Below are 25966 nucleotides of genomic sequence, written 5' to 3'. Positions count from 1 at the left end.
ATTAGGGAGATTTGTCACTTAAACCTCTTCAATTATTTCAACCTCTTGTACAGCAATAAATCCATGTAAATTTAGAGCTATAGAATAAAATAACAGATTGCACCTTTGCATTCCTCAAAAGGATTTTCTGTCTCTTTTCAGAATGGTTTTTCTACCACATACTTGATTTTTGATTATCACATGCTGTAACTAGTTAATTTCTATTTCCATCCAAACTCCCTCAATTTAAGCCTTTTTTCTCTGCTTGCTCCTTATTGTGATTTTTTTTTTTTTTTTTTTTTTTTTGAGTTTCCAGGCAAATCAAAGGCTAGATGGAGTGAAAAGTAAGCAGGCTTCGCGAGGGAATGTCATTCATTTGTTGCTAGACAGCATGAAGAGAGCATCAAAGGACGTTTCAGGCAGCATGGGAAAAGCCCTCCAGGGAATCTAAGAGACTCTTCTGCCATCAGAACCTTCCTCCAGGCCAGTGAGGGGGCAAACACCTTGAGGGAAGCTATACTGGGGGAACACTTCAAATAGATGTCTCTTCAATAAGTGGTCAGAAAGGAAAAGGGACTGGGAAGTTCTCAGGTTAAAGACAGAAGAGATGTTTCTCTTGGGTTTGTCCCATGGCAATTTATAAGCAAAGTTAGCATGGGGAAGACAATCTTCTCAGTACAACTAGTTCACAGGTACAACTTGTTGCCATCACTAACTTCACTGTTCAGCTCTGCATCAGTTATGACAACCACTGGGGTGCATTTAATGTTGAAAGAACAAGCTGAGGCTAAATTGATAAAAGATACTCCCTTTGGTCAGGGAAAATTGACTTATAACCTGCAAGCTCGTAATGTTCCGTATAGTCAGCCCATATTTCCTTCACTTGATAGCCAAAGAGAAAAGGGTCTGAAAAACCTTTAAAGAGGAGAGAACTCTGTAGTGGGGAGACAGTGTGGCATAGTGGTTAAGAGTGCAGACTTGCCTGAAAATTCATCTCTGTTCCACTGTGAACTACTTGAGGACTTTGAGGAAGTCAATGTCCACCTGTAAAACAGGGATAATACCAGCATGTTTGTGGTGCCTATCAAAGTGCCTGGCACAAAGTACTCATTCAGTGCAACTGCTAGTATTGCTGTTATCAACCATGTGTCTTACAGGCGTTTTAGCCCAAGAGAAGCTGCAACAAGTCAGCCTCTCTAGCTTTCCAATCCCATCATACCCAGCCAGAAGGGAGCCATTAGATGACTTGAGCAGTAAGATCATGGGAGAGGTTTCATTCATTTCTTCACCTGAGGTTCTCCTTGACCTCCAAACCTCTTTCATATTCTGCCTACCTTTTCACTTATTACACATTGACACCAACTCCCCTTCATAGGTAGAATTCAGGCTTTTATGTATCTCCAAGTAGCTACCATTTTAAGTGGTTAATTTATCTATGTATTTTGGTGTATCTTCAGGTAGCTAGCATTTTAAGTGGTTCTACTTGATTGCTGGTCTGGCCTTTAGGGGAAAGTATGTGACTTAAGCCAAAGAGGCTGGGAGCCCTTGCTGACCTCTTACTGTGGCAGCAGGTGGTTGATGAGCCTCACTGGAGAGTGCAGGCCTTGATCCCTGCTCCTAATAACCTCACCACCCCAATTCCTGCTGCGGGACAGGGTGGCATACTGATCATGGTGGGGAAGATGCTGGGGCTCAGCTGGCCCTCTCTGATACAGAACAAACTCAACAGTGAGGCCAGTGACTTCCCCACCAAATTGTAGCCTCCTGTATCACCAGTGGAATAAGATGGCCGATTTGGACATCTACCTGTTGAAATGAATTGCTCTGTTTTCCATAAGTATATCCCTCAAAGCAGAGGAGACTAATGGTCACCCTTGGGAATCTTGTCTTTTAGCGAAAAGCCCAGTGTGAGCCTGTGAAGTTCTCTGATTGTAAAACTTCACATGAATTTTGCATTTTTTTATTGTTTACAGATGTTGGTATTAACATGGAAATCTCTTAAATTATTTTAAATTTCAACTCCAAAAGCTACTTAGCTTGTGTATGCTCTGTTTTTTGGAAGGCTGGTTACAGAAGTATTATGTGCTCTATTTGGCAAGACCAGAAAGGAATCCCAAGGAGTATGCATTGTGAGTCCAAGCTCTGAGAAGAGGAGAGATTTAAAAGCAAATGATGGTTGGGCTATGGTTAGAAATATGTTGGGTTAGTGGAGAAGGCAGTATTCCCTGAGAGTTGTGGTTTTCAGTGGGTAGAAGTGGGAGAGTCAATTGGTGAAGATTTCCTTAGGTGTAAGGAATGAGCAAGAACTGGGCCTTATGTCCTGCCTCCTTCTTACCTGGGGAGTGCAGCCTGCCCCAAATGACTTCCTGTTCTCCCTTAGGGAAAGGACTTAAGGTTTAAGGTAAGTGAGCTCATTCCTAGGCCTCTATGGAAATCTGAAACGTTTGACCAAAAATAATATTGACAGCTAATTCTTGTGGAACTGTTAAGACCTTACAAAAGGGTGTTAAAATTATATTATGGAAATAGTCTGGATTAGGTTCCCTGTGGTTTTAAAGCACTGGGTGTGTTGGATATGGGCACAGTTACAGGAATTGTGGCAAGTGAAATTTTGAAATCATTCTTGTATTTTAAAGTATAGTTTCTCAAAAAATGATGAATTGGGCATTTGGGGAAAGCAAAACAACTTTAAGCCGGTGAAGGAAATAATTTCTCACACTGAGAATTGAAATTTATCTTTCAGTTTGCAGAGTTCCTGTACCCATTAAGTAGGGGACATGTTAGAGAGGATTTATCCCATTCACTTCTTCAGCTTTCCCATTTTGCTATTGTGTCCTGTGTTATTTCTTGCCTTGCATAGAGCCTTGTTTGCCAGGGAATTTGAGATAAAACAATGGCAGTGGATAGGACTAAGAGAAAGTAAGGATTATGTACTGGCAATACATAGGTAGTTATTGATTTCCATTTTGTGTATCTACACCTTTCGTTGGTTTCCAGAGAATTCGAGGTGTATTTAAATGTACTGGTATATTTGGTGATATTTCTCTCACCAAAGAGTAACTAGGGGCACCACGGATCTGCCCTTTCTTCTTGGGTAAACAGGGCCAAGTAAATGTGTGGGCCATGATCATGGGTATCAGGTGGTTACTAAAATGTAGAAGGAAAGGCTTCTTGGCCTCTGGAGTAGAGCTACCCTGATGGTTCTGAATGGCCATCTGATAGGGACAAAGGCAGCCCTCAGCCACCGCCCTTTCTGCCTTTCCAATTCACATGAATCAGATGCTTTTACTTACTCTGCAAATTATAAAGTCACACATGAAACTTTAGTTTGTGTTGACTTGATTCTCCTTTATTACTTTACAACCACATGGGAGAGGCTGCTTTTGCTAGTATGATTTTGTTTCAAAAAGTTTTAATCTGGTACAAACCACCTCTAGTGGTTTTCCTTTGGATATGAGTGTAAACCATTACAAATAGTAAATTTTAATCCATCTGTTAAAAATAACACCTTATGTAACATTTGGCTGTAAGCACAACAATAAAAAGAATTTAAGTATTTATTTTATGTCACACTAAATTAGTTTGATCTTTACCCCTAGTTATTTTCTTTTGGAATGGTTGTTAGATTCTTGCACAATCCAACTGTAAGCCACATTGCAATCTAAAATAGAAGTCAGCGTAAGTCACTTTGGGCTTAGTAATCAAGAGGCAGTGTATTTTAATTTTATTTCATAGTAAATTCTAAGATCTCAGCTCTCCCATCACTTCACTCCCTACTTTTCAACCAAGTTTATATAACCAAACCATGAAGAACATCCTGTAACTTTCATTACATTCACAAATCCCCTAAATTCTTTAAATGGCATATGTTTGTAAACACAGTCTGACAATTCTGATACTGTGAGAAGCACAATAACAATGTGGTAGTTAAGGGCACAGACATTGAAGCCAGTTGATTCTGTGTGACCTTGGGCTGGGAGCTTACTGTGTGTCTCAGTTTCCTCAGCTGTAAAACGAAAACTACAATAATGTACCTACTTTACGAGGTTGTTGTGAAGATTGAATTTTTATATGTATCTATATATTTTTTACTTAGACTAATACGGGTATATACTAGGTGCTATGGAGGTATTTGCTAATATTATTTATTCTTTCAAAGTAAATTAGTCCTTTCCTTGTGTATCACTGTGTCCCTTGTCATGCTGTGCCACGTGTCATCATCTTGCCCCCAAGAAATGTCATGATTTATCACATCTGGTCTATAGTTAAAATTTAAATTAATTTTAAAAAGGAGACATCTTAGCCAACTTTCTTTAAGAAAGGCTTGTCTTGAGGAGTATTTGAGGTTTCTGAAGATAGGATTCAAATTTTTCTTCCCTCAAATCACCTAAGGTAATCAGTGTTCCAGATCACTTCCTGCCTCTAAATAGTGAGTTGAATTTCTCAATCTTTGATGACCTTTGGGAGGTGATGCAAAAAGGATGAGCAACTCACTAAATTGCCTAGAAATAAATATTTTGATGAGACGCTTTTCTGTTTCCACCTTTTAAACTAAGTACAAATATCATATTAGTACTAACAGTCCTGGAGAAAATTAAAATGTGTTTTAAAATACTTACTGTGCATATCACATAGTTTTAAAGCTGCCAAAACATAAGGTCACAGCATCTAATGTGTAAAATTAAAATTGTATTATTTTTAATATAATTATCATAGTCTCTTAAAATACAAAACAAAATGACTATCATCCAAATTGTGAATAAAGAAATAATGCAGTTGTTTATACTAAAAAGAATTAACGTGTTGTTAATGTTGTGTAAAGTACCATTATCAGGAAAATGCCTTAATTATTCAACTTCCTAATCCAGATGTTACAGATAATATCATTTAATATGTTTTTCTTGACTTTGTTTCAGGATGAATCATTGCCTCTTACCATTGCCTTTATTAGGCAGTTCCAAATTTACAAAGAAGTTGAACTCCTAAATTGAAAAATAATCCACTGGAGCACCTCCCTTCGCCCTTTAACATTATGCAAGGTATTTAAACAAATCAAAGCACTTCGAACCCACATACATAATCCACAGTGCTTAGGGCTTGCTTTGTCTGTTGTGAGCTCCATGTGATACCAAAAGCTGTTTCCTAAACAGCTCACTAGAACTAAGGCATATAATGTCTTTGCTGCCCAGCATCCAGGTACTCCTTACCAGTAACATAACACCCTGGTTTTCCTTTAGGGAAACCACCCCCGTCTCTGTTCTCACGCTGTGTAATTTTAGTTCCAGGGAATCCCACTTCCACTTCCAGGGTCACGATGGCCTTAAGATGGTTCAATGTACCTATGGCTCACCCAAAACTCCCAATGGTCATGGTGATTTTTTCAGAGAGAGGCACGTTTAATCAATTAGAACCATTGAGACTCAGAAGACCTTTGCTGAATCCTCTGAGAAAGAAAAGGTTTTCTTTCCATCTGTGTGAGCAAACCAGGAAAGAACCTCTCTTTCTTGAGGATGGGACCCCTCTTTCCTTAGAATGAGTGGCAGGTAGGAGAATGTGAGGTCTGGAAGCATGGCAGCCATGTTGCTAAGAAAAGTAGAGATCCCAGAGATGCTAGGGGTGGGAGACTTTGAAAGAGGTTAGGACACAGCACTGCATGAACCGTGAAGTAGAAGACTTGGCCAGTAGCCAGCCTAAAGTAATAGAGAGACCTGAGCCCAGGGAACATGGTGTGAGCTTATGGATCAAGCTTCCCCTGAACCAGTCACAAGTTTGGAGTTTTTAGTTACTGAGTCAACATATTTAATGTTTAAATCAGCCTGGGTTGAGTTTTCCATTACTTGCAACATAAGGGGCCCTAATGAATGCAGGCAATGTGGTTTAGACTAGATAGGAGCCTTTGGGTCCCAGAATTGTGTTCCCAGGAGCACCATGGTGCTTCCTCTACCATGACTGGGAGTGGGATGGAAATGGGCTAAGGGCAGGCTGTCAGCCAATAAGAGAGATAGATAGGTGATGGCGAGGCACGGTAGCTCACGCCTGTAATCCCAACACTTTGGGAGGCTGAGGTGGGTGGATCACTTGAGGTCAAGAGTTTGAGACCAGCCTGGCCAACATGGTGAAACTCCGTCTCTACCAAAAATACAAAAATTAGCTAGTCATGGTGGCACATGCCTGTAATCCCAGCTACTTGGGAGGCTGAAGCGGGAGAATCATTTGAACCCAGAAGGCAGATGTTGCAGTGAGCCGAGATCGGGCCACTGCACTCCAGCCTGGGCAACAGAGTGAGACTGTCTAAAAAAAAAAAAAGTGAGAAACTTAAGGATGGCTTCCATGGTGATACCAAAGGTGAGAAGAAAAGAAGAACCCAAAGACACAGGTTTGGAGTTAGGAGGAGTTTTTGCTTAGGCATCCCAGAGAGAGGTGCCTGAGTTAGCATCACTGTTTTAAAGGAATGGCTGAACAGTAATCAAGTGTTTGTAAATTAGAGGCTGCCTGACTCTCACAGTCAGTTGATAAGGTAATTATGAAAGGTTTTCTAATTAATAGAAGAAATTGGTCGTTAATAGACACTACAGTCTTTCTGTTTTTTAAAAATGGGTGATTATGTTCAAAGAAGACAAAATAGATTTACTTTGAAAAAAATAGGCAGGAGAGGGTGTATATTTTCAGATTATTCTGTTCAAGGGATGCTAAAGACTGGAAAACCACTTTTAAATATGCACTATATTCATATATTTGCCATTTCTGTGTCTCTCATTTAGTAAATAATAACTTTGTCAAACTTTACGATCACCGTTAAATGCTTAGTCTTGATTTTAATATTAGATCTGAGACATTTTCCATGGGTTTGCTCTTTTTCAAAAATTGTTTCTCTGCCTCAGTGAATAAAATTAAAGAGAAATAGAATGAAGACTGTGGGGCAGGAAAACATTTCTTTATCTTATTAATAAGAAAATGAATATTCTCCTTGTCCATTCTGAATTTTAAAAATCTATTTTTTTCTATATAATACTGAAATATTTAACAATTCATAAAAAACATAAGCATTTACATTAAAATACATCCTTAAATAGAGCCCTGTAATTTTTACCAGGAACCTTGTAAAATATGATGAATATACATGCATGAATATTAAAACAAGAAAGACCACTTAACATTCAAATAGAAATGCAGCATTACATAAAATATAATAAATATCCAGGATATCAAATCCACAAATTGATCACTATTCTGATTTAGATTCTTTTTTCCAGTTAAGACTTTTACTAATATAATTTATTATAATAACCTTATGAGTTAAGCATAACTAATGTGAAAAGAGAATTCAATTAATCTTACTGCTGAAATAACACAATTTTTGATATTTTGCAACATATTTTAATCTATAACATATAAAACTGTCATTTTAGCAAGAAATACACATCCATATAACTAACTGCTAAGTTAAATTCTCTTCGATGTCCAAAAAAATAGCATTAATAGTATGAAAAAAATAAGCTAATATTATTTATGAGATAATTTTACTGCCTTAGCTCTTAGGCTTTGTCAATAAGTGTTTTAATATAAATCATATAACTTAAGTACTGTATTTACAAAATAGAAACTTTTTAAACAAAATTCTTTACAAAACACTGTCTTTACACATTTAAAGGGTGCTTTTCTTTACAATGTATGAAATTATATTTTTACCTCCACTATTTACCTCTCCTTTTCCCGCATGTTTCAGGATCCTCCCCCCAGTATCTCAGAGGTGGGTTTTTAACAGTTGAAACTGATCTGTGATAAAAGTATGAATCTAAAGATCAAAGATTGCTATATACCTTATGGAGGTTTTTCCAGATTCTCCCAGTGAAAAGGCACTTAAAATCTAAATCATTCATTATACTTTTTCCATATTGATTCTTTGTCACTAAACATCTGTAATGATCATTTTTTTAGGGATATTATATCACTTAAGAAGATTCTTTTTGATTACCTTTCTTTGGAAGTGCATGAAAGGGTAAGTCAGCACCCAATGCTTATGTTAACTTTTCAACATCTTCTATCCACACACAAACAGTATGATTTCTTCAGTTAAAATACTGAGAGAATAAATGAGATTCATGTTAATGTCTCCTTATTGCTATAAGAGGTGTCCTTTAAAAATGACTAATGTTCACCCACCATTATTGAGTCCTGTAACTAAGTTCCATATTCAAGGATCTTATCCTGAGTATGGCAGGCCTCCTGGCATAAGGGATCTTTCCTGTTATTTCTTGCTTAGGAAACAGATTATCTTCCTTGTATGTCAATATATATTCCCCAAATCATCAAAAGGTGAATATAAACCTTTTCAACATTAGAATCCCAAGAAATCCACATGATTGATGGGTTGATCAGATAAAGGAAAATATGTCGATCAGGTAAGGGAAACTCTCAGAGAGGTCCAAGGTTCTAGGGATTCCACTGCAAGAGTCAACTTTACTAGCGCTGCACAGGGATGGGCACCTCTCTGGTTGCAGTGCCATTGTATATTGCTGAGGCATCTTGCCCAAGGCTGGATGGAGTGGTTACTTGCAAGTGTGGACATCAGTCATGCTTTCACACCTCCTGCAACGGACATAGCAGCACCAGATGAACTTACACTCACACCTCTCCACGTGCCTGACCACATGGGTGTTGTAACCTCGGCCACAGCAGAGGAGGTTGCAGCCATCTGCACCCTCTGATGTACGGTTGCATTCTCTGCCTTGTGTCCCTGGGATTCCCAGTTTCTTATCTTCTACACAGTAGTTGGGAGACTTATTAACATAGAGCAGATCATCCTTGTGGATTGGTGTTTTCCTCTGATCTTTTTCTCTCCTGCGCATTTTCCTCTTTATTTTGTCTGATATCTGGATACTGTTTTCATATTTATCCTTCAACAAATGGCCAATCTTTTCAAAAGAAGACATGGTTTTCCAGCATGTTTTCACAGCACAGGAGCCGGAAACTCCGTGGCAGCGGCAGTCTACTGACATCAGCTTGGCGACAGCCTGAAACCAACAGTAATTGTGTTCAACTATCAATCATAAAGTGTTTTACTCAACAACAGAAGCACAGTTAATCTAATCAATTAACTTTCTGGGTCTATTTCCTCTTGAATAAAAATGATGGTTTTGAATGTAAATAATCTTTAAAATTGTGTAGGCTTCAAATGTTTTGTCCTTTGGTTTTTGTCCCAAATGTTTTGTCCAAATTTCTTGACCCTTCAGAGCAAACCTTTCCAAGCTGTACTTAAAGTAGTGGACCAGACTAATATTATTGGAGATTATCTGCGATAACAAAAGGAAATTACTTCTATTTCTAATCCCTGGTCTAATTTTGAATGTGGTAGGATGCTTATGCATGCCTGTATGTTCCTGATACCATTCGACACCTCGTTACTCAGAATACAGCTCAGGGACCAGCAACACCAGCATCACTTGTGAGATATGCAGACTCTCAGGCCCCACTCCAGACCTACAGAAACAAAAGCTGCATTTTTAACAAGATTCTCCTTAAAATTTGAGAAGCACTGAGAGAGAAGTTACCCTCAGCTCTCATGGTGCATAGAAACATCATGGAACTTTACAAATAACCAATGCTCAAACCTCTCAGATTCTGATTTCACTGGTCAGGCAGGGGGTGGGGTGTCCAGGCCATGGTACTTTCACAAAGCCGCTGAGATTATTTTAATGAGCATCCAGGGATGAGACGTATTGATTCAATTGAGAGTTCTCAAGTTTGATCACTATAAAAGTCAGTCACATACAAAGGGAGGGGTGGAGGTGGTGAACTATGCTATCCCCTGGTTCCAGGCCACATGAGAAACTATGACAAATCTGGTTTAGTTGGTCAAAAGGAGAAGGGGCTACAGTATGGTGGCTCCCCCCAGCAAATTCTCCTTTTCTGGAAAATTAATTCAAAACACATGCCCTATCCTTGATGAATCAGTAGCACTATCCTAGCATGGAAAATACAAAGGGGATAATGTTTACGTAATTTTTTCAATTCTAAGTGCTAAGTTCAGTTTAAACAGACTAAGAAGTTAAATGAAACTACATATATTTGTAATAGTCCACTGCCTGACACACACTAAGGTCTAAATAAAAGCCCCTTTCTCTGAAAAAGAAGGTACAGTTAGAGTTGAGATAAACATTTCCAGTAAGGCTAGGGGTGCAAAAACAATATAGAGATTTCAAAAGTTTAGGGCTCTAATCTCTTACACACCAGGCTAGCCAGCATAGCTTCCTTCAATCCCCAGACGATGGCAGAGCAGATTAATAAATCGTCAGGGCTAGCTGTGGAGTTGACGTTCTGTCAACATGCTGGGTAAAATGAAAGATGGATCCATCCATTCAATAACTTGGAAATTATGTGTGTAATCTCACCAAAGAAAGGAAAAACCTCACAGTTTAAATTCCACTTACAATTCTTATGAAAACAATAAAATGACAGGGGTCTACACTTTGCTGTTTTGTACCAAACCTGACATTGACACGTTTGCAGAATGTTATGTTTTCAAACAAATTTTAAAAATGTCTGAACTATCTAATGAGACAATATTACACACAAATAAAACATTTGCAACCTTAAATAAGAGCATATGGTATTGATTTATGCAATGCTTGATATTTCTTAGTAGTGCATACGGCACATTTGCTTTTTTTGAATTCACAAAACTAAGAAACTAATAGATGTATCTATTTCTTCTTAACCCAGGGCAAAAGGTGTCCTGCGATTATATGACAGCAATTTATAAAGTATGTCACAGAAGCTTATTTCTTTAAATTTATGGCATTTCATATTCACAAAACCCTCAATTCTTTAAAACATTTCCAGGCAAATAAATGTGATCTGCCTACTTTGTTCAAATTTTAAGCTCCCAAAGGTTACGAGAAAAAGCTCAATCAGTGTTGGGTAATAACAAAACATAACTGTCCAAAGAACACTAAAAATATAACAATGTATGTTTCCATGTTTAAGCTGATCAGCCTTCTTTACAGTCATCACTTAGTGACTTAAAGCTGTTTCTCCCCTGGATCATGACTGAGGAGCCGACTTTTTCTTTTATTAGCCACTTCAGACGTCATGTAAGATGTTGCCAATTTGCACAGCATGAGAGACAAAGTAGACGCTCATCAAATACTTATTGAGTAATTGGTCCAGCTCACTTGAACACTTTTATCTCATCCTCTGTTGGTAAACTGAATCAAGAGGGAGTAATAAAAACTACCTTCTTAAACACATGTCACTGCTAAGAGGTTAACGGTATTGTTTTGAGCCGGCTGGGCTCTCTCTTTCAACTCCTCAGTTTTAGCCCCGTCCACAATAGTGTTACTCTACGAAAGTTATGCACTACAACACGATGAAGGATAAAAAGAGAGACTGATTTTCAAATTCAATTACATCACCTGCTGAGTTTGTATTGAAATTATAGAAAGATTTCCCTCCTAGAAAATTAGCCCTTTTGAATACATACATGGAATTTATAATTTTTCAGTGATGACAATTTAAACTTTGAATTGTAAGTGTCCCTAACAATAAACATAATAAAAGAAATAATATCTTTATTATATATGATACATATTATTTTTGTATCCTCGAACATCTATAGAGGTATATACATATTCTTAGAATGTCTATGGGCATATATACACACATATATATGCATATATATACTGTATTCTAGGACAGAAAGATAAATGAACTTCAAGGAAAAAGTATCAATAACCTGACCTGGAATTTCAAAGATTATACCCCCATAATATTCCAAGGAAAGAACTTGGACAATCTGGAATTAGAATAAAGCAGTGTAATCACCACTCAGGACTGATGAAATGCAAAATTCAAGGACAGATACACACACACACACACACACACACACACACACATACACAAAGTTTAATTCTACAGAATTAGAATTCTGCTTCTCAGAGCATATTTTAATAAATATTTTACCTGATTTAGTTTTAGAGGAAGATATTTGTTGCACATAATAGCTAGTTAATAAGCAGGTACTTATGATTTCAATTTTACAGAAAAATAAAGTCTGATTAAGATGTTTGTCTTACGTAAGGAAAGCTGGTGATAAATAATATAAGGTATTTATATGCAGCAGGATAATTTTAGTAGAATAGGGAAAAATAAAAGTGGAAAATGCAAGTATATTTAAGGAAATTGCATGAACACTCCCCCAGAAAGTGTATTCTGGAGATTTTCCTCCAGGATTCTTAATTAATGTTAAATAGCCATTGTGAATTACAGCAATATCACCATAATTTTCTGTTAACAGGAACATAAGAGAATAGCAAAGGAATAAGTGCTGTGTGGTTATGAGAAAATTCCTTTCTCTACTCTAGTTGAGTTGTTAAGGTTTATAACGATATTAACAGAGGAATGTTTTGTTAACTATTGCAAACAGATGTGCACATTTTGGTGGAATATTTTTAAACTATGTCAGAGCAATCAGGAGGGTAGCATTTAATCTACTGGATTCCTTGTGTAAATTTTGGTTTGATAAATTTCTAATGAAGTGAAATAGGAAAGATGCATCATTAATACTTAATGTAAACATAGAAACCGCTTGAGAAGTGGTTTAAGAACTGATTGGTTCCACAATTTTGACTCAGAGGTAATGTGGCAGTTGGCGATTGTTTTTCAGTAAATTACGTTGTCCGAATTTTACAAAAATGGCCAGAAAATTGTTGTGGAACGTTTTGTGACTAACATTTCATTTTCTCAACTATCAGATGATCTAAGTTTTTATAAAAACTGCGACACGAGGTTGGATGGGTGTACGTAGGATTCCTGTTCCTCTGACCCATTTTGTCCCTTTCTGTCCAAAAATATATTCGAACCTACTGAAAAGCAAAACACTATGTGTTGTTCAACTACTTATAAATATTCTTGGAATAGGTCAATGAAAATTTGGGATTGAGCCCTTCCCACTTTGTTGAGTTACTCATCATAAAACAAATTATGGGGTAGGGAAACTTAAAAGTTTATGAGGTGGACATGGGAAGAATGGAAATATTTTAAGCACACCAAAAGAAATACCCATAAATATTCCAAGTCACATTATTCCCAGAAGTTCTGCCCCTGGAAGACATCACATCATTCCGTTAGCCAATCATCATTCGGCAACATTATTCTTGGAGTCATAAGTTTAGGAATGGTGTCAGAAACCAAGTGGGAATCAGAGTATTTAAGGTTAGCGGTTAGAAAATCATCTATCCTGCTCACAGTACTACTAAGCGCCAGTACCCACATTTCTCTGAACGCTTTCCTACATTTTGAGTTTGTGATTTTGAGGCTAAGAAAATCAACTCAATTGAATACAGACCTGGATTTTATTCAGAAGAATATGCCTATTAGATTAAAATCCTAATTGCCAATGTTGAAAAAATTGAGTTGATTGCTCATCCATGTTAGATAATAACCAGGAAACCTCTTTTATGGTGTTGTTGGTTTTGTTTTTGTTTTTGTTTTTTTGCCAGCAACAGAAAGAAAAATACAAAACTATGTTGAATTATAATACCTCAAGAGAAAATAAAAACAACAACAAAAACACCAGCATAGTACCTACCAAATAACCAGGAAAATGTTTTCTAATATTTTAAGATTTCATCTAAATGTGAAACAATGTGAACCAAAAATGAACAATGTGAAAAAAATGATTCAGGAGAGAAAACTCAGAGATTTACACAAAATGTACATATATGCATAAATTGAATTGTTTTCAAGCTAGTTAGAATAATAGCAAGAACCTAGGTAATGTTAGAAAATTATTTTTTGCCAATAAAAATGGATTTAAATTAATGGTGAATAGGAAGTATGTTTTTAATAAAATCAGGATATAAATAATAGTTTAAGATTAGCATTAACAGTTACAGAGAGGAACATTACTACCTAATTTGAAAAACACACAATATAAAATAAAACCAAATAGCTGCCGAATGTTACTAATAAAAATATATTTTAGAATGCTTTAGGGTTTTTTGTAAGTCCCAAGATGATTTTATTTAAGAGAATCAATCATAACATGAGTTTTTGTGTTCTGAATTTCTAGTTTATTAAAAATCTCTACCAAATTTACTTAAAGAATGGCCAAAGAAGATTTAAGGTCTGTTGATAACAAACACTCGTTTATTTGTTTTCTTGTTTTAAAAATATATTAATTTGAATAATCTTATTTCTAGGTTTAACTCTAGAGTTTTAAGAACATATCCTAATTACATTTAACCTTTTCAAAATTAATATGCTAGAAATAATAAAAATTCCTTATTGGATAATATTTAAATTGAAGCAACATCTCACTCATTTATTTTTTTAAATGTAAAACCTTAAGAGGCATGTGCATAACTATGGTGTTGGGCAAGAGTTATTCTAGTGAAATAAAATAACTTTTACAATTTTATAAACAAAAATACAAAAAGCTTACATAGCTATTTACTGACATTCCTACTTTCTATTTTGCTATTTTGAATTAAATATTTAAATTGAATTAAAATTAAAATTTGAATTTGAAGTGTTACAGTGATATATTTACCGACTTTTCTGTTTTTGTATTTTAAATGGACTAAGTAAAGAAAACTGGGAGTAACTTGTAACTATTCTAAATGGGTTCCATTTATTCATTTTCCAAAAATGGAAAACAAATGCAACATATACTTTTAAGATTACTAAGAGATATTGCAACTTGTTTTATTTATTTCAAAAGAATGTGGCAGATTGCAGTGATTACTTTGGGACCTTTATAAGTTATTGAATATTTACAAGAATATATGATATGTGCTAATATTTCTGTCCTGAAAAAGTTTATTACAACATAGAAAATATATATTCATATAAAAGATTTAGACTTTTTTAGAAAAGTCACTATGAATTGCCAACTAAGTCAACTATGTTGTAGAAATCAAACTTTATTGTGTCAATATTCACTAATGTGAATATGTATAAGTCAAATTTAGCTACAAGAATGATGCATTTTAAGAAAACAGTATAAAAATGTAGAATTCATAAAGGATGGTAATTACATAGCAATTCTTCAAATGTACCTCCTCTGTATCTTTAAGATACTGATTTTTAAAATATCTATAGATTTAATATACCTATAGCTTTTTTATGCTTAGGAGTATTTATGAATTTTAAAAATTAACCTACATTGCTTTATAATAAAATAACTATTTCCCTAAAATAACTTTCCTTTACAAAAAATATTAGTTAAGGGCACATATTACCAAAGAAGGTTTGCTAGAAAAAGGTAAGTACAAAACTGACAACATGTTTAGGAGCCATTGCCCACTAAAAAGTCGATTTAAAAAAATATCATAAAATTTCAAATTGGGGGAAATGAAATTTGACTCAGTCCTATTAGAAAGGCAGATACTGTAGACCCTATTCTGGCTCCACGACTAAGCAGGTAGAACCAATGAACCCTACAGGCATTGTGCATCTATTATATTATATCAAAGTTTTAGATATACACAGTATACAACCACAAACACATGCTATAACACGGTTTAACTCATATCAGAGAACCAAAATTGTGGTTAGTATATATTCATGAAAGGGTATATACATATTTGTATAATACACATTTGTAATATATGTGCAAATGTGTATACACACACACACACACACACACGTATATTTATTCTAATCAAAGCCTCCTATTCATCCTCTTACCAGAGAAGGAATTTTTCAATTGCTTACCATGGATGCTTTAACGCATACATATTTAGAAAGGATAATTTTCTATTGCTGTAGTCTTTTAAAAACAATATTAATTTTCAGGATCCCACTTGAGGGCTGCCAGTGTTTGGTTTTTGAGTCATTTGGACAGTTTCATGCAGATGTGTAATCCTAGTTATTTACCTAACAGCACTGGGTTTTGATTATTCCATTTTCTAATACATACCTGCCTTCCAGCTTCATTGTTATGTAGGTTCATTGCTAATAGTACTTTGTTTTCTTTGCCCGTGGTGTTTCCGATGGGGAAATCCAGGAACTTTCTGCTGAACCACATGCCATACTGGACATCATCGGAGCAGCCCCCCCAGTGCCAGCCTTCACTTGCTGAGCCGCCGTTCTGCAAGGTGGTGTCACAGGAACACTCTGTCATGTTGCCTGCACTGCATGACCTGGTCACAGAATGCACCAGGCCTGCAGCCATCACAGCATAAATAAATGCTGTCTCTTTGGTGCCTAGAAAAAATATAAATTGCTAAATTAGAGACCCAGGCAACTTCTGTTTATGTTCAGAAGAAAGCCTCCTACTCATCATCTTACTGGACAAGTGATTTTTCAGTTGCTTACAATGGATGCGTTAACGAGTACATATTTAGAAAGGAAGATTTGCTCTTGTTCTAGTCTCTTAAAAAGCAACATTAATTTTCAGTATTCCACTTGAAGAGATTATCATATACTGTATGGTCATACATTGTCCCTTTACCTTAAAATCATCTCTTTATTTTTTAAATTTGAAATGTATGTTTGCACCCAGTTCAGTGCACAGTTGACAGTCATAGCTCAGTAATACATGCTGAATTAAAAATTCTTTGCATAGATACTGTAAACGGTAATACAACACCCAAAGAACACTAGATTACTTTTCTTTTGAAATTTAAAATGTGCTCTCACAGAACACAAGCTGAACATTTTGGTGTGATTTTTGTTTGCATAAATAATACGTGTCAGAATGAAAATTAAAATTAAGGAAAGACCAAAGCAATTAGTAAACGGTACCGTATATTTTCACATTAAAGATTAGTCTCACATTAACATGAAACAGTTAAACATTTTATATAGTATTAGCTAGTCCTCTTACAGTCTTAAAGGCAATGAAAGGTAAGATAATTAAAATGTCACTAGCAAAAACATAATTCTATTAAAAATATTGAATATTGAAAATTATGCATTTAGCACACCTGCAGTAGAGTTTGAGCTAAAATCTTTGAAAATTAAAGTCCATTAAAACATTAATAACATGGACTAGAAGGGAATCAGCAGGCGACTTTTTTTTTTCTTTCCAGTTGTTTAGTTTGGAGTAGAAACAGTTTCATGCCCGCTGTCCAATAAACCTTTTCAACAGCTGATGCATTTCAGCAACTGTGAAAAACACATCTATTTTTTTTCTTTCTGTCTCTCTCTTTTTTTTTTTTTTTTTTCTCTCTCTCTACGGGGACCAGGGCTCCTTCGGAAGGGCGTGCCGGCCAGAACGCCGCGGGGGAGGTGCGCGGCTCGGCGGGGGTGCGCGCAGGGACTGCGTGGAGAAGGGTCAAAGGCGGAGGGGGAACGGAAATGAACATGAAAAACGACAGCGCATCTTTCAGCGCCCCAGTCCTAACATTCTTTGGATCTGTTGATATTCCAGGAACAATCCTGGCTCCCTGTACCTTTATCCTTACCAAGTCACTACGCACGTGGAAGTGGAACTTTGTTTTCCTGCAGCTTCCCGCGCCGCGGGAGTGCGCCGAGGAGGGAAAGATAGAAAAGCCAAAGAAACGAGAAGCGCACAAGTGGTCCTGCTCAGGTTAGCCGCACGTTGGGTGGTCGCGGACAGTCGCTTTAAAAATCACCATTATTCTGTCAACTCGGTGCTCCTAGGAGCCAATAAAGGTGGGGCTTCGCTGCAATTAGCCACTTGTCCGGGGCTTGGTGCGCAGCGGAGTTGGTTAAATCAAAGCAGATGCGGCAGCCGCATTCCCCGCTGCCGACATCATGTTTCTCCAGCTGGTCACCCACGTAGGGGGGCGCTACGGGGTCCGAGGGGGTCGGCGGGGTAGGAGAATTAGAGTTTTTTTTCCAACTCTGGCGGGGCACCGCAGGAAAGAGGAAGAGCTCCAGCCCCGAGAGCTCCGCTCTGGAACTGGGGAGTCACCTCCCTCCAGGCTCGCACCTGCTCCCCAGGTCTGGCCTTTGTAGCTCTCAATCCCCGTGCACTAAAGGGCTTCTTTTGGAACTTAGAGAGCTACAGGACCACGTAGCACTATTTACTTTATTTGCAGGAACCGGTGGAGGAGTTGTCGCCTTCCGTCCCCCACCAACCCCTAAGGACCCAGGACTCACCGCTGCTCAGCTCGTAGCCAAAGAGGGGGCTGGCGCCCATCGGGGCGGTGGTGGCGGCGGCGGTGATCATGCAGTTCCATCTCTCGTGTCTGAACTGGCTCCTGCACTCCTGAATGCCCAGCCGGGCGCCCTCTCGGATGCTCGGCAGCAGGTACGGTTTCCTCTTGCACAGCTCCTTCTGGCGACTGTTCAGCGGCAAATTGGCGCAGCCCAGCTTCTCTGGAACCCCGAAGGAGGCAATGCCCAACCACCTGTAAGACACGGCCGCCCGTAGCGTTAAGCCGCTCCCCAATTCCAGATGTTTTCCGAAAAATTAGGTCACTCGTCCGAGGGTCCCCGCCCTTCTCCCTCAGCCTCAGTTGAAAGCTCCCTAGGATTGGGCACCCCTTTTGCCACCTACCCGATGCTTCCCTGCCACCTCCATACTCACATCCAGTTTCCTTGGGCTCCGTAGGGGAACAGCACGAGAAGGGCTGCCCACAGCGCGCACAAGCGGGCCAGTCCCAGGAGCGCCGCCCTGTCCATTGCCCCCGCATGGAGTCCCCCAGCCCAGCCGCTCCTCTTTTGCACCCCCTCCCCAGAGGCCCTTCGGGCCGCAGGTCAGTTGTCCAGCACCAAGTTATCCCTCGCCCTCTTCCTCCTTGCATACAACATTAAAAGGCCAGCAGTGATAGGGACTCTCAGCAGCTTCCCCCTCGTTTGCAGGGAGCTGTAGGAGAGGTGGAGAGAGCAGCTTGGGGATCTCCTCCTGCGCAGGGGTGGAGATGTGCAGGAGATGCGGGAGCGCCCCTCGCATTCCTAGGTGAGAAACTTCTGTTGATGTATCCGCGTCTCCATCGCCCCCGGCCTCTCCTCCCATCTCCTCCCCCTGGCCGCGCCTGGAGCCTGATTGGCTGAGCAGCCGCCCCGCATCTCATCATCTCGGGACCTCAGGCTCTTATTGGTGGAGAGCGGCTCCGCGGGGGGCGCTCCGGGCACTGGCCTCAGGGACGGCGTGTCCAGACCTGGGTGTGTCATGACCTTTCCTGCTGTCACAGTCTCCTTAGAACGGGTCGTTGTGGGGTTGATTCAACCCGAAGACTAACAGGACGCTCTGTCTTAGCAACCTTGGGGGAAAGCGTGGGTTTGATGAGTCCCACCCATCCCACCAACATCTGGGTTACCCTCTGGGTGTAGTGGCTGGAAAATGTCACTGACCTTTTTTTCTTCTCCTTCACCTCACAGGAGAATAATCTTTTTGAGTCAGAGTTGGTACCGAAAAAATTAACCTTCCAGTCCCCTGCTTGAGGTCCCACTGTCAGGAGACTTTAGAGAGTGGGTGAAGTGCTGTCAGGCTTACAATCACTGTCATTTATGTATGCATTTATTTTGAGCGAAAGAGAAGATTCCAGCCTAGCATCTCATCTGCCATATTTCAATCGTGCTCTGTGATTTCCTTTTCCCTGTTTGTCTTATTTCCTGCAGTCCCTGAGAACGCTGTAAGTCCCCTGCAGAAGATGGGGACAAAGAAAGTGAGAGGTTTCTGGAGAGTTCTAGAGTACATGAGAGATGTGCTCTGATCTTTTTCTCCAGTCCTACCTTACGATTCTCATGGTGGGAGGGTCCCCGCCCTTCTCCCCCAACCTCAGTTGAAAATTCGCTAGGATTGGGCACCCCTTTGCTACCTACCCGATGCGTCCCTGCAGGACAGGGCTACACATGGAAGACACATTTTTTAAAACGTACTTATTAAATACCTGCTGTGTGCCTAGTCCTGTGGGAATTTATAAAGACAAGCTCTCTTCCCACAACTGTACAAATAAACCATACACAAGTGTAAAAGAAAATACGTTTAGATGATCAGTAAGAGAGATTAAAGAACCTAGCAGGGTACTCCCTGGAGCCGAAGATAGTTCAGAAGCAGGAAGTGTTCCAGTTACTGGCAGATTTGGAAGGTTAGTTAATCAGTGTTTTGTAGGATGGAAGGTCTCCGAGAGTTATCTGAAGGCAAGTGCAACGTGTTTAGCTGTGGTATTGGGAAAGCCTGCCTCACCTAATTAGACACAAGAAATGTTTCTAAGAAGCATTATCTGTCCTTAGAGATCTTTTGAAGTGTTAATACATTCCCATGGTGGACGTATCAGCTCAGTGGGTACCCAAAGCCAAAATTACTTAAATAAAGGATTTGGGGCCAGGTGCAGTGGCTCACACCTGTAATCCCAGCACTTTTGGAGGCCGAGGTGGGCAGATCACCGGAGGTCAGGAGTTCAAGACCAGCATGGCCAACATGACGAAACCCTGTCCCTGCTAAAAATACAAAATTAGTTGGGTGTGGTGGTGCATGCCTGTAATCCCAGCTACTCGGGAGGCTAAGACAGGAGAATTGCTTGAACCTAGGAGGTGGAGGTTGCAGTGAGTTGAGATAGCACCACTGCACTCCAGCCTATGGCACACAGTGAGACTCCGGCTCAAAAAAAAAAAAAAAAAAAAAGGATTAGATAACATTAGCTGCTTATCTCCTATATCAATCAGTGAGCAATAAAAGCTCACTGAAATTTTCATCCTATCCCATTCACTCCCTTATCCAACAAATGTTTATTGAGTGTACACTATGTACCAGGTTCTAAAGCCACATTTTAAAGAGTCAAGGAGTCAAGTTGATGATAGGATGTAGATACTGATCCAGAAATATTTTGGCTAACGGCTAGTGGCCTCTCTGAAAGTCAGAGCCTTCATCCAAGCTCACTTTATTCTGTGAGCTTCTCCAAGAGGGACCATGGCGGATTCATTGCTGTACCCCTGCCATTGGGCCTAGTACATGAGATCCTGTTTTTGAACAAAATTTATTGAGTGAATTAACAATGAGGAACATCCTGAGTGGATATGTAAGAGGCCTAAATGCTGGAACTACAGTATTTACTTCATTTCAAGGGGAATTGGAAGTAGGGAGGCAATCTCGGGGTTGGGGGTGCTGGACAATATCCATACCTTAGGCTGATTTTAGGGCCAACGGTGGTAGATGCTTTAAAGAGGTGTTTGATTTTTTAAAAAATCAAAAATATATATTGAGTCTCTGTTATGGGTTAGAAACTGGGGATAACACTTACTCAAATGATCGTGGAATTCACAGTCTACTTGGCAAGACAGACAAGGGAGCATGCAGCTATAATACGTGCAATAAATGTACAAAGTAGAGTGTGCTGTGAACACACAAAGGAAGATTACTTATTGCAGTCTTGGGGATCAGAGTGGGGAGGAGACACTTGAATGTTACCTTCTTTCTTATTCTGGGAATCTAGCGCCATCTACACATCCAGATAAAGCCTTTGGGGTGCACTCAGAGGGTATTCTGTCCTGAGAGTCAGAGACCACTGTGTCAAACATTTTCAAACACAAGACACAATTTTAGGGCGTGAGTGGTCTTGCATCTCTTTTGTATGGGCTAGAGCCTTAGGGGTCATTCTGTCCATATCTCCAAAACAAAGGAGACATATTTCTAGGAGCTGACCCAGCTGAGGAAGCAGACTTTTCATTCAGTGAACAGATATTTGAATGATAATTTTGTTCCAGGCATTGTGAACTTTCATGTTCTGAGAGCTGCCATACACCCCCAAATCCCTCTTACTGTCTTTATTTGTCTCTCTGTCTCTGTCTCATTCCCCATCTTTCTCTATACAAAATTGATACTCACTTTACAGATGAGGAAATTAATTTGGGGAGATTAAGAAACTTGCTCGAGGTTACTCAAAAACAATCAACCTTTAGAGGCCCCTCCTTTTTTTTTTTTTTTTTTTTTTTGAGATGAGGTATCATTCTATTGCTCAGGTTGGAGTGTAGTGGCTCTATCGTGACTCACTGCAGCCTCAACTCCCAGGCACAAGCGATCCTTACCCTCAGCCTCCTGAGTAGCTGGGACTACAAGTGTGCACCATTATATTCAGCTGTATTTTTTATTTTGTGTAGAGACAGGGGTCTCACTATGTTGCCCAGACTGGTCTCAAATTCCTGGCTCAAACAATCCTCCTGCCTCAGCCTCCCAAAGTGCTGGGATTATAGGCATGATCCATGGCACCTGGCCAAGACCCTGTTTTTTTCACTACAACATACTTCTGCATGCCTAATTCAAAACATATATATAGTGTGTGTGTGTACAGAGAGAGATATGTTAGGTGTTATATATATATATATGTAAAACTTTTTTTCCCTAATCAAATCCCCAAATCTTAAAACTCAGATTACCGTGTCTTTGGGTCAAAATTTTTTACCAGTGTCTATGGTTCCTTAAGTCACAGTTCACAGATCTCTCCATTGAAACATTGAAAAAGTTGTTTTGTTCTCCAAACATAAACAAAACCCACCATAGGGAGGTCTTTTGAGAAGCCCCTGTGAAGAGGGTCTCCCTGACGCAAGTGGTGAGCTGCATGGGTGCCTTTCCATCTTTCTGGCTTTGCCCTCTGTGGTTTTTGCAGGCTGAGAGGGGCAGTGGAAAGAGCACTGGGTTGGGTTGGGTAACCGGGGCTCCTGTCAGCAGGTGATGATCGTGGACTACTCATTTCAACTTTGAGTCTCAGTTTTTTCATTTGTAAAATTATCAAAATTTCTTTTTCAGATCTGAATCTCTTACTGGAGCTACCATAGGGCTGGAGGGAGGAGAGTGGTACGTGTGTGTGTGTGTGTGTGTGTGTGTGTGTGTGTGTGTGTGTGCGCGCGCGCGCGCGCACATGGTGGGGAAGGGGAAACTGCATTTGCTGGGGGACTGCAGGAGGAGGAAACCTTAGCCATTGACAGGAACTTGTCTACCTGAAAGATGGTTCAGTCCCCAAGGTGGCATAAGCCAGGGTTTTTTGGTGCCCATCTTGTCTTAATATCTCCAGCTTCACTTTTGCTTCTGGATTTCAAGGAAAATGAATCTATTTTAATTGCAGAAGTCATTTAAAATGGTTGAATTTTAAAATATAATCTTGTCAGATCATATGAAATTTTATTTGGAGAATATAAGAAGTTACAGATATTTTATCCTGACATATGAAGTTGAGGAGCTCTTTCATAATCGAATTTATGTCTATTAATATAAAGCATTCAACTCTACTCTCATCGGAGGGGATTATGCTATTTAGACTTGATGAATGAAGTAAAAGATCAATTCCAAACATGTATACAACTGCACATTTTAAATTATTGATTTCTTTCTCAGCAAGCAGGAGCTTAATTTCCTATTTATTATATTTTGATTGAAGAGACGACAAAATATTCACTGACCAGTAGAATGTGAGACCTGAGGTTTACTGTACTGTATAAACTTTTTAAGCTTCTAGTGTCCATATGCATAAAATGTTGTAAAGATCATATCATTAATCATTTAATAAACACATAAATGAGGGCTAATATTATGTCATTTCATGATCTGAGCCCAGCTGCCTAGATTTTGACTAGTGATGTTAAGAAAATCACTATAAGACTGCAAGTTTGCATTGGTTACTCAAGCACCTGTAGTCTCTGGATTCCACATAGAGGGACACTTAAACTCTTTTTCCTAGCCAGAGGTAAGGTGCTCTGAGCTGTATTCTGGGAAAAGGAATTAGGGAGGGGAGAGCCAGATTTCAAGCCTACTCATTTCACTCAAAAGAGCTCTCTCAAGATGCTGAATCTGTGACTGTTGTCATCTCCAATCCGCTGAGCCAACTGAACCAGATAAGTAGCTAGACAGCAATAAATCCCATCTTCTGCCCAAGACAGTTGTAGATTGCTAGTTGTAGAATACAGGGGAGCCTCTTCCTTCTGATAGTTTTCTCTCAGTCCCTGGGAAACTCAGCAAAAAAAGTCTGCCTGCAGAGATATGCCTTGGACTCTGCCTCTGGCAGCCCATCAGAGGACGAGACTTCTAAGGGCCCTGTTGTAAGAATTTCTGCTGCAGATCACAGAGACTTATGTGCTGGAAACTGATACCAGAAGCACCCCAGCTGGTCTTAACTCCCATGATAGAACAGAAGACCAGAGGTGACTTTTTACATAACTGGGTCCCCATCCATTCTATTTTAAATTCCACCTGGATGCTACAAGTGTGGAACAGAGCACAGGCTTGTGACCACTGGCTCTTAGGAGGGGGTGGAGAATGGCATTCTGGATAGCCTGCTGTCCTTTAGTGGCCAGAAAAACCCGCAGGAATGACAGACTTGGAGGAACAGAGGAGACACCAGTGATAGTCCCAGGAGAAAGAGCAGGAGTTGGAAAGGGATGATGCTTTGCTTTTTAAATTTCCACAACCACAAAATTTAAAAGTTTTTTGTTTACTCATCCTAGCAATTAAGGTTGAAGAAGGCTTGTAAAGTGTTAGTAGAAAGTGACTTATCTCTTACCAGCATTTCCCCAGCAATCCTTAAAAAACTTAAAATAAAAAACAGGCTACCTCAAGATTTTTTTAAGTGGTATTTTGTAGGAATTATGCAATTTTTTTGGAATAAGGGAATAAAAGTAAAAACATTCCTTGACAAATAAGAGTGGTCACTTCATTCAGAGGGTAAAAGTAAATAAAATGCACAAAACTGGAATATATTGATAGTTTTGATTCTTTAAATACTTTTTCCCAGTAATTTTTTCCAAATAAAGCAACTTCATTAATGAATGATTTTAATGTTTTAATGTTGTCAAGAAAATTAAGAATCTGGCATTTACATTGTTTAAAGTAATATTTATGGAGTAATCACTAGGCTGCCTATAATGGAAAAAACAAATTTGCCCTTCTTGGAGGATTTTCCTAAGATAGAATAATTAAAACTTCAAGGGGGCCAGGCGTGGTGGCTCACACCTGTAATCCCTCACTTTGGGAGACTGAGGTGGGAGGATCACTTGAGCCCAGGAGTTTGAGACCAGCCTGTGCAACATAGGGAGACCCCATCTCAACAAATAATTTAAAAATTAGCTGGGTGTGTTGGTGTGCACCTCTGGTCTCAGCTACTTAGAAGGATGAGGCAGGAAGATCGCCTGAGCCCTGGAGGCTGAGGCAGCAGAGAGTCATGTTAGCACCATTGCATTCCAGCCTGGGTGATAGAGTGAGACCCAATCTCAAAAACAAACAAACAAACAACTTCAAGAGAAAAGCCATTTAGAATTGACTGCATCTATCCTATTCTATCCGTTGGTCTGCATAATTATAGTTAACGTCATGTCATAAATGTCTTTCAGTCAACAAATGCCTGTCAAAAGTAAACAATTGCTGACACTGCTTTTGTATCCAAGGTCATTTTTTGAATGTCTAACCTTTGGTTACTGTCCTCATTATGAGTGGGAGCAAGTTGAAATGGAGGCTTTTAAGTCTGGCCAAGCAACAAATGCCATTTGGTGTTTACTTATATCTCATTGTTCACATTTAAACTTGACCTTAATATTTTCACTTTCCTCCCTAAAATCTTTAATAATTTATTTACTCCTGTATCAGTTTTAAACCCTTTGGTTTGACTTCTAAAATCCTTTATTCAGGATTTGTCCATAACTGTCATTTCTGATTAAATTCACTCTATATCCTTGTACTCATTCTTCCTAAGCAAGACACCTTCTGTCTTCCCTTTTCCATAAGCAGGACCTGCATATTTGTCTTTCAGTTTCTTGAGAAACACTGCCTCTATGCCTAGAAATTTCTTTTCTCTCCTTCCACTTACTCAAGCCTGTCTACCCATTTTCTAGGTCATACCACTTTTGGAGTTAACCATGTTAACGTCTCTCTCTGCCCAATTCCTATATCACCTGAGGTCCCTACCACAATACTTATCACTTAATTTACTTTTGCTAATGGTCTAACGTACCTTAGTTGTCAGTAACCAATTAGATTATAAAACAACTTTTTTAAAATTATACTTTAAGTTATGGGATACGTGTGCAGAATGGGCAGGTTTGTTACATAGGTATACACGTGCCAGGGTAGTTTGCTGCACCCATCAAC

The 25966-nt window shown here is 39.1% G+C and overlaps 1 protein-coding gene and 1 long non-coding RNA gene across 8 annotated transcripts; one reads left to right on the top strand and one right to left on the bottom strand.

Moving 5' to 3' along the window:
- Window positions 1-251: 251 nt before the first annotated feature.
- WNT16 (Wnt family member 16) lies at window positions 252-22453 on the bottom strand. 7 transcript variants are annotated; one of them, XR_010158963.1, is made up of 7 exons: window positions 18482-19133; window positions 18052-18302; window positions 15902-16188; window positions 8143-8993; window positions 7955-8060; window positions 4599-4647; window positions 252-1023 (listed from the first exon to the last, which is right to left on the bottom strand). XR_010158963.1 is itself a non-coding variant. In XM_001143900.6 (4 exons), exons 1-4 carry the CDS (start codon window positions 22451-22453, stop codon window positions 8529-8531), a joined length of 1068 nt encoding a protein of 355 aa, XP_001143900.1. In that variant the 3' UTR covers window positions 6769-8528. The 7 variants fall into 7 exon arrangements, 2 of the variants coding, with proteins under 2 accessions (XP_001143900.1, XP_001143972.1); XR_010158964.1 differs by lacking the exon at window positions 252-1023 and adding an exon at window positions 3307-3640; XR_010158960.1 differs by having other exon boundaries at window positions 7955-8993.
- LOC134810567 (uncharacterized) lies at window positions 3634-9139 on the top strand. The gene is made up of 2 exons (XR_010158967.1): window positions 3634-5018; window positions 7918-9139. It is a non-coding gene; the product is annotated as an uncharacterized LOC134810567 (long non-coding RNA).
- Window positions 22454-25966: the final 3513 nt, after the last annotated feature.

The sequence above is a fragment of the Pan troglodytes genome, chromosome 6, assembly GCF_028858775.2.
Source record: "Pan troglodytes isolate AG18354 chromosome 6, NHGRI_mPanTro3-v2.0_pri, whole genome shotgun sequence".
Taxonomy (NCBI): Eukaryota; Metazoa; Chordata; class Mammalia; order Primates; family Hominidae; genus Pan; species Pan troglodytes.
The sequence above is the reverse complement of the archived record's forward strand: the minus strand, read 5'-3'. Positions and strand labels throughout refer to the sequence as shown.